Genomic DNA, 12,323 nt, shown 5'->3' with positions numbered 1-12,323 from the left:
CCCACGAAACTTCGATGGAGGATGTATCTCATCCCAGAATAGACCCCATGAACTTTTGGTACAAGAGACAGATCCAGGAATTTTTTGACATTTTTAGGAATATTTAGGTGGCTCACATCTATGAGTGAGTACCATTCTAGTTTCAATATAGAAATTGGTACAGTTTCAACTAAATCAAAACAGATTTCAAAGTAAACGTATATATCTCTGCTAGATAACGTGGGACCTGAACAGTTTAATTTCTCGTCCTTCTTGTTGTTGAAAATCAAGATATTTCCTGAATAGTTGTATTATTTCAAAGCTTTAACATAAATGCAGTGACATCTACTGTTTTACTCTCTGTCTTCCAGCTGTTCTGCCTGAAACTGCGCCCAGAGCTGATGTGAAGGCAGCGAGTCGGTCACGTTGTCGGTCACCAGGCTATGATCTCACCGGAGTGTATGCGATACATAGATGGTTGACCGCTGCCCATCCACCCCCACACTGCCTTTTCTTTTTCTTACTTTTCTTCGTCAAGCAGAGAAAAGACAAATAGCTTTTAAAAAAAGACTTTCACATAAGAAAAAGTTAGTAAAACAGTCAGGCAGTATTCAAAGTATTCAAAGCACAGTAGAAGAAGATTTTTTTTTTCTTTTTCAGGCACTTGTTAAACTCCCTCTGTGTTGTCGATGTACATTTTCTTTTCTTTTTTTTTTTCCTTGTAGAACAACAATTACCAGAGCTGTGGAATGCTCTTTGCTTGTTTTCTCATTATAGTGGCGATTATGGTAATGTGTTTGGCTTCTTGTTTGTGCCATACATCAGGCCGGCACAGGCTTTAGTGTGTGTGTGAAAGAGAGTGTGAGAGGTGAACACTGTGGAGCCATCGGAAATAATGTCACAGATTACATCTCCAGGCCTCGTGTGTGGGATAAGTGACACAGGTAAACATATTTTCAACACGAACTGAGATTTTGCCTCTTAAGATACACAGAGAAAAAAAAAATTACATTCAACTGAAGATTTTGACATAAAACAACAACAACAACAACAACAACAACAACAACAACACAGTCCTGGTACAAAATAAACAGTCGTATAGCCTCAAGGAAAAAAAAAGACAATTTAAAAAACTTTTTTTACAGTAAGCCAGTTGAAAAGGCATCAGGTCTCCTCATGTGGTTTGAAATCACATCTCAAACAGAATATTCACATAAAAAGTTTTATTTTTAAATCTATGACGAGTTTTTTAGCAAAGAAGTTCACTTCCTGATCTTTACATTATTATGTTGGATGATCCAAATATGACGGGTTGGGAGCGTGTTAACCCTGTGTAAAAAAAACCTCTGCTATACCTGTGTTTAAAGTTAAAGGAACAGTCTGACATTCTAGAAAGACACGTTTTGATAATGTCTTATCAAGAATCAAATGACTGATACAAATGTCATAGGCCCAATAGGTGTTTAGTTTAGACTTAGGTTTAGGCATAGTTCTGGATATCGTTTTTTTTTTTTTTCTCATGACGCGGACAACGACAATAAACACGTTTCAGGCCTTGTTTCCACAAAGCTCTTTCCGTCCGTGATCTCCGATGTATTTTGTGAAACTCCTACTCAAGTTTGTTTTTTGGTCCAGGATATGCCTCGAGGATTCTATGATGAAACACTGAACTCAGCCTGTGCGCTTTGTGCCACAGGAAGTTAGAATAAATGAATTAACTATCGGATTGAAGATTATAATGCAGCTGTATTTATACATTTTTTCTAAGTGAAAAGTTTGACAGCATATTTAGATAGCTAACTTTGGTAGCATGCGAGCTGAGTCACATCAAGTGCATGCATTACGTTAGTAGTTCATTAATCTTCAAATAAAATATTTATGTGCCACTAGGGCTACAACTAACGATTATTTTGGTGGTCAACTAATCTATTGATTATTTTATTGATTAGTCACTATAATGTTATAAATCATTTCATTAAGTGGAGGTTTACTATTCAGTGTTTTATCCAATTTATATTATTACTGTTTTGTACTGATCTAATATCCTACACATGAATTAGTACTGATATCGTTGCTGTCAGACAGAAACCTCTTATTTGCAAATTTGACTTATTTTTTCATAATAGATTTTAGTGGTCATCCTTTACGTCTGTACACATTATTAGCCAATGAATGTATTCAAAGAGCGTGTCTCCAGCCGGCCTCTTGTCTGATGACACGGGGAAGCATTGGTTCACAACAACCACACTTGTTGTTGTCATTCGAGATCTGTTGCATTTTTAATAACTTCGAATTTTAATAAGTCACTATTGGTTGCACACTAATGGATGAATATGTCTAAAAATGCAAATCCGTTTCAGTTAGATTTGCTTGTAGGTTTGTAGGCTACTACAGAGTAGAATTTAGATTCTCTGCCTCAGCCTGTTTTTTCTTTCTAATTATTTTTTTAATAACTCAAAATAATGATTGTATTTCCAGCTAGAAAATGCAAATCTCTCTCCTCCCTTCATTGTTGTGTTTGTTTGTGTCGCTGTGTGGTGTTACACGTGAGTTGTCCTCATGCTGAAAACGTGACTTGTTGCACACGTGAAAGCAAAAATATATATTTTTACTGAGAAAAATGACGAAAATAATAGTAACACACTGTGACTTAAATTAGTAACTCTGATCTGATTACTGGTTTGGAAATATTAACGCGGTAGATTATTCGTTACTGAAAAAAGTGGTCTGCTCATAATTACAGCTAATGTGTCTGGTCGGGCCAGGTCGGGCTTGATTTTTTTGGCCCCAACTATGCTTTCACATCACACCCGATCTAAGTAACACATACATTTTATATCAAATATTGAAGATAGGAGGTTTCTGCCCGACGGCGATGATATGCTCCAAACCACTACAAAACAGGCTATAACTCACTGCCATGAAATGACAGCTGTGTTTGACAAAGTTTGCACGTCACATGTTTTGCACTTTTATTTTCAAAATGTTCCCACACGTTTTTGGTCTCGCTCTCCTGCTCTCCTCAACATGTTCTTGTGTTCATGTTCTTCTTCTGCTGCTGCTGCTTCTGCTTCTTCTTCTGCAGAACAGTCTTCTTCTTCTACACCACACTGTGGTGCGCGTTCTAGTAGCGGTGCTAACGCGATTTGCTCCGGCTCAAATCTTTTTTTCCAAAAATGATAATAATAATAATATTAATAATAATATTATAACAATAATACATACAACGCGTCGAAGCAAAAATTTCGCATCAACACATTTTTTTTGTCGACGTAACCGATGATGTCGATTTATCGTTGCAGCCCTATGTGCCACCATGCGTTATTGGTCCTGTGTTTGTCTTAAGAGTGCTCCATGTGCATCTAAAAACAGAGTAAATTAGATTCTTTCTCATGTTAAAGATGTCTGTAATCATGGAAACTAAACATACTTTTTTTGCATTCTTACCGAGACTTGAATGAGAAGATTATAATCACAACGGCCACTAAAGATAGCTTCGTTTAGCGTAAAGAATGAAAGAAGCAGGAAACGTTCCGCCTGCCTGGATTATTTTGACTGCAGACAGCGAGTCTAATCTCAGCAAATAAGTATATTTCCAAAAATCTGGAACTGTTCCTTTAAGTTAACAGTTATCTTCGACGAGTTGAGGATGTCTTAATTTGGCCACAAACTGTTCCTGTGTTATTCCAGTGGTCTTTGATAATCATTGTGTCCCTTCCTAAAAACATGTTTTTTTTAGATTAATTGTTTTGCAGAAAACAAAATAAACTCCACTGGTATTCAAGCTCTTATTTTAGTCCACAGAGCTGATTGATAAGGTGTCTCAATATATAGATTCTGCAGAAAAACTCTCAGCTTTCTCTCTGAGTTTTGGTCTGAGGCAGAAAGAAATTAGTGAATTCTGTTTTAAGGTGGATTTCTCACCCTCCTCCATCCTGGAGACTCACAGTGAAACATGAACTCAAAAGTATCGACAGTGTTGCTCTCGACGACCGCTGCTGTTCTGTGTTAATATCAAATGGCAACTTTTCAAGTTGAGATTTTTAAGGTGCGCTTTAAAGGGTTCTGTGATCCCTAAAGGTTTTTTTTTTTTTTTAAACTGTGAACGAACGTGGGATCAATACGGAAAACAATGCACTAAAAAAACAACTGCTAAAAAAAGAAATAAAGTCACAAGGTTTTAGCCTGTTAATAACACACAGTGTCCAAGACTGACAGATCGTTTAAGACTGAAAACCACCTCCGCTAAAGGCAACAGTCAGCTCCATTTAACGGCGCCGCTGCTTGAATACCCAGAGCCAATTAAAAGGTGTGAGTTGCCTCCATCAGTCCGGCTGTTTTCCAATGTCGCTGTCAAATTGGTCAGTGGGGAAGACATCAGCCCCCCAAACCACATCCTAAATTAATCGCACTCTGAGATAATCACATAACCGACAATTAACTCCATTTCCCATTTAATATCTCACCCACCCACCCATCAACCCCACAGTACGACTACACACACACACACACACACACACACACACACACACACACACGGCACGTCTACACACCAGTCTCATTACACAGACGGACGCTGATTCCCAGCAGGCACAACGCACGTATGAAATATGTGTTAGTTAGAGCTAAGTCACGAGCTTTAAGTTTACAACAGTGATGCTGACACCTTTTTTTTGTTTCCCTCTGACAGGGGTGAGGGGGGATTTTTTGGTGATTTGTACACAAACACTAAACACTGAAAGTGACATCATTAATGTGAAAAGTGGAGAACAAAACAAAAAAACAAGCTGTGTAAAACAGAGGAAAGTGTTTTTTTTCTTGCCTCCCGGAGAAAGGAAGGAGCTTCATTTCAAAAACACAAGAAAAGAAACATCTGAAATAATCACTGAGTCTTGTTTTGGTAATTAAAAGGTAAAGCACATAATTGATTCCTGAAAAGATGGTAAAATATCAGATTTCAAGCGAAATAAACGGTCCTTTTCTTGTATTCGTGGAATAAAAGCCTTCCAGTTCTCAGAGTAATTCAACACCCAGCCTCTGTTTCATCAGACGAGCCTCCTTTAGACCCCGTTATTATCAAATTGCACCTCCAAAACAGAAATTGCACTCATTACTGTACCCTGGACACTACAGGCGTTTCCTCTACACCCCCCTCAACTTCCTCTGTCATGACGAGCCACTGATTCTGGATCAGCCGCAGCCTGTTGGCACTGTGTGGTGGGCACTGAGGGGGGATGTTCCTGCTGATCTGTGATCAGACTAACGGCACTGAGTGAAAGAAAAACAACACAAAGACACTGTTCACGCTGACTTCAGCCGAGACCGACTTCCTGAAGAGAACTTATAGTAAACAATCTGTATTTGAATACGAGAGCACCAATAAAAGGTCAGATGTCGGAGCAAATGCGCCTTTTCAAGAGGAAAAGCAGGAAATCCAGTAAAGCACTGATCTGGACGTTTGAAGGTTAAAATATATTTTGAAGTTGAAACTGGGTGAAATGTGGTCATTTTCTGATTCATACTTTTATTTTGTGTACTAGAAAATGTCTGGATGTTCAAAAAAAACCGCATTATTTTTGCTGCAGTATCTATTTTCACCCTCTATCTGAACACTGTCTCTTTAAGGGCCCAGTCCACCCTGATTGGTCAGCTCTCACAGGCTCGAGAAGGCGCCGCCCACTCACAGATGTCTGGATGGCTCGTTTAAAAGGCACAGATTCTCAATGTGGGCTGTGTACATGTTGACACTTCACAGTATTTATTTAAAGCACCTGGAGCTGCTTTATAATGCAAAAATCTTTTATTTCTGTCATCTAGAGTTTATTTAGTTTAGTTATCAAGCTGCTGGTGATTGCTCAGTTATATTTTTCATCAATCAATTAATATCTTTAATTCTATTTGAGGTGTTTGATGCTTTCTAGTAGACACATTTTTAGTTTCTCGTGCTCACCTGACAAAAAAAAGTAATTACGTGGCTCAAAATCACAAATTATTACTTTCCCCTCACAGCGTTTTAGAGTCTGTACAGCCTTAAGACACGCCCTCTGACCATAGACCCTAAATCAGATCAGGAAAATTAAGAGTTAATTGGAATTAATTAACTGAAGGTGTACCAATTCCACACTTTGTCTGCGTTCGTTATAATTAGTACCACATGACATAGTTCCTCCTGCGAAACTGCCTCAGAGATTATTGGGAAGTCAACTTCAGAAGATTTCCTCACTTCAGTTTCAGCAGTCAGAATCCTTTTAACCACGTTATATCAACAGTTTAAGCTTATTAACATCATAATATGTGTGTCAAGTTTTGCAGAAAGTAACTTGCTAATGAAAAAGTGTGGAAGTGAAGTCAGGCGGAGCTGTTATTTCTACATGTCAGACATGTTTCTCTTCGTCTGCAGCTCATCTCATTCTCAGCTTGTTTGTTAAGATTAATTAGACAGCCACTAAAAAAAAAAAAAGTTCTTCCTTCTCCAGCAATGAAAGATGATTACAGATCTAAATTGGTTCCTGGAGTTTTAGTAGTTTATCATTTTGATTGCTTTCAAAAGTTGGAAACGCTGAACCTAATCAGTGTCAATAAGTGATTCAATCAGGGATTTTAATGCAGATTAAACACAAAGACTCAGATTCTGTCCAAACATTTTAACCACATTCAGCCCAGTTCTGGTCTCCAGATCAAAGTTTACTGGAGAACAACAAATACGCACATTTGAATCCAGAATTGTGTTTTGTCAGGTTCTCTGAGCCTGACGCAGATTTAGCACCAGTGTGTCGACTGAACAGAGAATCTTTTGTTTGGCTCGGCTGATCCTGAATCAGTGGCTTCTGATCAGATGTGGAGAAAGAGAATTATATAAACACAACAAACACATTACGGCTGATTTCTACTCCAGAGAATACTGAATGTATGAGACATAAAGAAAATAAAGTACAAAACCTAAATCTTAATAGAAAAGACCGGAGGTGAACGTGGTCATGAAAAACATAATCAGCTGTTCAAACCAAGAGGATGACAGTGGGAGGAGGACGATCCTGGTACTGGGGCACCGTGGGTGATGGAGTCCGGGTGTCACATGGCCAGAGCTCGGGCCTTGGCGGCGGCAGCCTGCGCTCTCTGCACGGCTCCCTGGCTGCTCTCCCTCCTCATCAGCTGGTTGGTCTCGAACAGGCCCTCGTGGCTGCTTCCCCCGCCGATGGGGCCGCCGTCCGAGAACGTCAGCACTCCTGGATCAGATGTGACATATTTCATCGGAGCAAACAGGAGCGACGTGCAATTCAACACAAAGTTACAGCTACTGACGATACGTACGAACTAACAAAGTGCCTGCTGTGTCCTCCACATTCAGGCAAAACATGGCTGCTCACTCATGACATCATAAAGAATCATTTAGCTTTGAAATGTGTGCCAAGATGTCAGTTGGCGTTGCACCCTGCTGGAAAAACTAGCATAGACCAGCACCAAAACCAGCACCAAAACACAACATATGCTGGGTCACCAGCAAGACCAGCATATGTTGTGTTTTGGTGCTGGTTTTGGACCAACATTCCACTAACAGAAAAATGTAGAAATTCTTTTAAGTCTTGGAGGAATAAGTCCTTGTTTCGTCTGCTGTAGATGAATTTCTCAGAAGTCTTTTACTAAAAAGGAACTGAACTTTTCCCGACTGCTCTTTGAACTCTCTCTCCATCCTTTGTTCAGTCCCTTTATTTGAGGATATCTGGTGTAATATTAGCTGAACTGAGACTCAGTTGTTTCGCATTAATCTTCTGTCATCGTGTTCCCTTCATACAATGGGTTGTGGTTAACTGTTACCTGAACTTGGGGTTAATTTTTAACCAAAAGGTGCATTAAGGGAGTGAAGCCCTTCCTTTTAAAAATACCACCCTGCTATCAGATCTCAGGAAACAGAAGGAATCTTAATGTTGCACCTTTTATTTTTACAAGCACAAAAAGTGAGCCGGTTGTCACTGTGACACATTGTTCCACCCCGGCCACCCGGCTGCCTTCAAATAAAAACGTGTTGATTGCCTCCAGAGACACTGAGCCGCAGACGCACAGCGGGCTTCAGACCAGACAATTAACATGTTTCACAGTTGAATATAATTAAAAAAAGTATTTAAAATGTTTGGTACCAGAACAAAGAGCAGGAAGTGATCGAGACGCCAAGTGCAGCGGGGAGCTCAAAGGTCGCCAAATCGAGATTTAAAAAAGCACGAACCTCAGGTCTTTTCTGACACACCATCCTTTTGTAACAAGACTCTGAACGGCTAATATCTTTTTAGCTTCATTAACGAGATGAAAATTAAAGGAAGAGTTCAACTTTCAGACATGACCTCCTCTCTTCACGCTGATGGAAAGTCAGGTGAGTTTTAAAAGTCACCAAAACATTTCTGGAGCTTCACAGTTACATGATCTTTAGACCTTAACTTTCAAAAGTCACTATAAAAGTAGCTCCTTACTGTTTAAAAATGAGGGCATTCTGGTTCATTTGCTTTTATCTTATTGAGGACAATGAGTTGAGTAGTCTCACCGTAGCCATCCACACAGCCGCCTTTAAACTCGCCCTCGAACCTCATCGCGTCGAAGCGAGTGAAAATGCCTACGCCTTGAAATTTGCCCTGAACAAATTCACCTTCGTACCTGAAAAACACAAAAGAAATCCACAACGAGAACACATTGATCAAAATGTATAAAAGCACCAGCAATGCTTTTAATGCTGTGAGTACAAACTGAGGCTCGGCTGCTGCACTGTAGAAATGTTGGCCTTGAACATTTGGAAGTTTAGGTATGAAAAACTATTTGTGCGTGGCGTTAAATATGTACTTTAGAAACAAAACTTTTTCCTGAAACCTCCAGCACGTAGACAGACATCATGAATATGCAACACCTAACCCAGCAGGGACAGCCGTGTGTTTTCAGGGGAATCTAAAAAAGTCTTTCTTGTTGCTCTCTTTCAGGTTCTTAAACCCTAATCATTAGAATCACACACAGGAGGTGATTAACGCTGCATTTTTTAGTACTTCTCGCACAATCTGCTGGTTTAGAAACAGTAAATTAAGAGTTGACAGAAACAATGCAGAACAGGAGCGGCTCAGTCATGTCAATCTGCGTACAGTTAACACGACCTTTACAGCCTGACGTTGTGCCGTACGTGCAGCAAAGTCCGTTGTTCTGTCTGGGAGATGCCGACCCTTCTCCTTTAATACACTGCATAAGAAATGTCAGCTGACGAGGGATACAGACTGCGACAGGGTGGACACCGGGGTTAAAGGGATATTCCGGTGTAAGTTTAATCCACGGTCTAAATCACCGTGAAACTGTGTTAAACTCCCTCTCGAGAGATCAAGTTAGCAGACCGCTAATTTACGGAGTTTTATCAACCTCAGAAACGACCGCACGACAACAATACACTGCAGTAAATGGATCCAAATATAAACCGCCACCAAAAAGCCACAAATAATGCTCAGAACAGCACCAAACTTCAGCAACAGTACAAATAGGGTCTCAGCACATAGTCCGGGGCATCTAACCTCCGCTAGCTTAGCTGGATTTCTATTGTGAAGCTAAAAACAGATTTCAACTCTCCACCATCAGCTTCTGGGTCGGGGAAGTCTTGACGCGACGATTACCGAGTGCGATTAGAAATGCTCAATTCCGTTCTTTTCCCTGTCCGCTCTCGATAATAACTGTTATAAACTGGCAGGTAAGACACATATGAACTTTGATTGCTTTTCCATGGAGTCATAATCATACATTTTCATCCATGAGCCGCGGAACTCTACTGCACTCGGTAATCGACTCGTCGGGACTTCCCGTCAACAGGAAGCTGCTGCAGAAGAGTGGTAAATTTAGTCAGCTTTTCAGTAGAAATCCAGCTAAGCTAGCGGAGGTTAGATGCCCCGGACTATGTGCTGAGACCCTATTTGTACTGTTGCTGAAGTTTGGTGCTGTTCTGAGCATTATTTGTGGCTTTTTGGTGGCGGTTTATATTTGGATCCGTTTACTGCAGTGTATTGTTGTCATGCGGTCGTTTCTGAGGTTGATAAAACTCCGTAAATTAGCGGTCTGCTAACTTGATCTCTGGAGAGGGAGTCTAACACAGTTCACTGTGTGTTAGACCATGGATTAAATTTACACCGGAATATCCCTTTAAATTTTTCAAGAAGGCACCACAAAACACGGCCGAGAGCTCAGGATCAAGTGATGGAATCAGATGAGCCTTCACATCAGATCGGACAGTTTCCCACTAATTAAGCTGCTTTAATAAAATAAAGCAGGAAGTAAGTTTGTATTTTATTCATTAATGGCGTTATTCAGAGCGAGTTTTGCAGCTGAAATAGTTTAATTCAAAAGGGCAGGACCTCATTTCAGTGTCGCACAGCTCCACGCTGACACAACACTGAACCGCAGGAGGGCAGAGGATTCAAACATCGACAGGAAGATAAAGAAAACACTCTCCTGTGTCGGGATTTTAATTTATCATTAATAGATAACTATTTACTGAAAGACAAAATCGACCTGGCAGCCGGTGACATTCACCTTCATTTGACTTTTTGTCCCGGAGATAAAATGCAGTTTGATTGAAGGTCAAAAATCAACAGTTCAACAGCAGATTCTTTGTTCTTTATTTTCCTCCAGCGACACTTCAGCGGGAGTGAATTGAGCTGCAGTGGATCAGAGCAGCTTCTCCTCTGTGAAGGAGCAGCACACACATTTTTCAGAGCCTCCTTTCAGGTCTTTAATTCTCAAAGGACAGACTTTCTGCTTTACATTTATTAAAAAAAAAAAACTTAAAAAAAAAAAACATGTTTCAAAAGCCCCTTGAAGAATTAATCAACTATTCTTTCTCAACAGCTGGCCTTGAACAGGAAACACTTTTTGTGTCTTCAGCCTCCTCAGCGCATACTTGAACATTTCACCTCCCGCTAAACGGAAAAGAGCGGATGAAAACATTTGGAGGAGCAGAATCTGAACTGGTGAAGAACTATTCTGTGTATCCGTTAGGGTCACGTCCTTTAATTAAATTCTTTTCTAATTGATATACAAAGAGAAGCAGCAGAGTTTCTGTCTGTTCTGGAATCATCTTATTCAAACATTTTTAGAAAAAGAAATTATCTGCAGACGAATACGTGATCATCTCAGCCGAACTGTAAGGATCTTATTTTGTTTTACTGACTGTCATTTAGAGCTGCGACGAATATTTGATTAATAAATCCTGATCAAATTAATTGCTATACTACTGATAATCATTTCAGTCTACTTTTCAAGCAAAAAAAGCTCAAATTTTGGACTGTTTGTTGAAGAGAAGCATTTTTGGCCCTGAGGAAAAACATTTTGTCAACATTTTATAGAACAAACAATCGATTAGCCTTGGAAGTAATCAGCAGATTAATCGATAGTAATGACAGTTATCACTCCACGACATTTTGGAGGCAAATCTGTACTTTTTACTCCACTAAAGTACATTTAACATCGGATACTTTCAGACTTTTACTCAACTACTATTGATTAGAGTTGGCTGACTTTCAGTTTTACCAGTATTAAGTATTATTTTAGCACGATATCTTACACAACACTACCTGCTGTCATTAATCATGATTACATTTCATAATATACTGACTGTTAGTGATGAAAGTTAAGCCGAAAAACAACTGGTAATCAATTCATTGTAATAAATCAGGGAAAAGAAACACAAACATTCTCTGTTTCCAACTTCTAAAATGTGACAATTTGTTGCTTTTTGCCATTTCGTTTCGTTGTTAATTAAATATTTTATTAGTTTTTGAAAATCATTAATTGTAAGATGTAACATTATGATAGTGGTATGATATAGTCAGGTATGATATATACAGTTTTCTCCAATAAATGTTTCTAATGAGTGATTTTATTTTGAAAGGTCAAAGGTCAGACAACAGGAAGTGAAGCAAACGCAGACCTGGAGCCATCGGGGAAGACCAGCATCCCACAGCCGTTAAAGAGGCCGTTCTCAAACTGTCCGGTGTAGCAGGTCCCGTCGCTGAAGGTCAGCTGACCCAGGCCATGACGGAGACCTGCAGCGCACACACACACACACACGCACACACGCACACACACACACACACACACACAAGTTAAGTGCTTTTGAGACATTAGGTTCAGTTAATTAAAAAAAATAGATTAAAAAAAAGCAGCATCAACAGCAGGTGATGTCACGCAGTTTGTCATCTGATCCTAATTAATGTTGTTATTGGCAAACTCGTGTCAGAGTCTGACGACAGAAACTTTGCACCACCGGGAGGTTCTGGAGGTCCAGACTTGTCATGTTATTAGTAACAATCAATTTTCAATCCATTTTTCCCTCA

The 12,323-nt window shown here is 39.7% G+C and overlaps 1 protein-coding gene across 3 annotated transcripts in view; it reads right to left on the bottom strand.

The window, feature by feature from the left end:
• Positions 1-631: 631 nt before the first annotated feature.
• Positions 632-12,323, bottom strand: part of LOC115587496 (MORN repeat-containing protein 4-like) — a 118,716-nt gene continuing 107,024 nt past the window's right edge. For 2 of the 3 annotated variants that reach the window (XM_030427364.1, XM_030427349.1), the window contains exons 3-5: positions 11,918-12,032; positions 8,513-8,622; positions 632-7,205 (exon numbers count right to left, since the gene is read on the bottom strand). In XM_030427364.1, the coding sequence (XP_030283224.1) occupies positions 7,051-7,205; positions 8,513-8,622; positions 11,918-12,032 (380 nt within the window). In that variant the 3' untranslated portion in view covers positions 632-7,050. The remainder of the gene's footprint in view (positions 7,206-8,512; positions 8,623-11,917; positions 12,033-12,323) is intronic. The other variant, XM_030427359.1, reaches the window with a different exon arrangement.

This window comes from Sparus aurata, chromosome 1 (genome assembly GCF_900880675.1).
Source record: "Sparus aurata chromosome 1, fSpaAur1.1, whole genome shotgun sequence".
NCBI lineage: Eukaryota > Metazoa > Chordata > Actinopteri > Spariformes > Sparidae > Sparus > Sparus aurata.
Note: the sequence above shows the minus strand (reverse complement) of the source record. Positions and strands in the feature narration are given on the sequence as shown.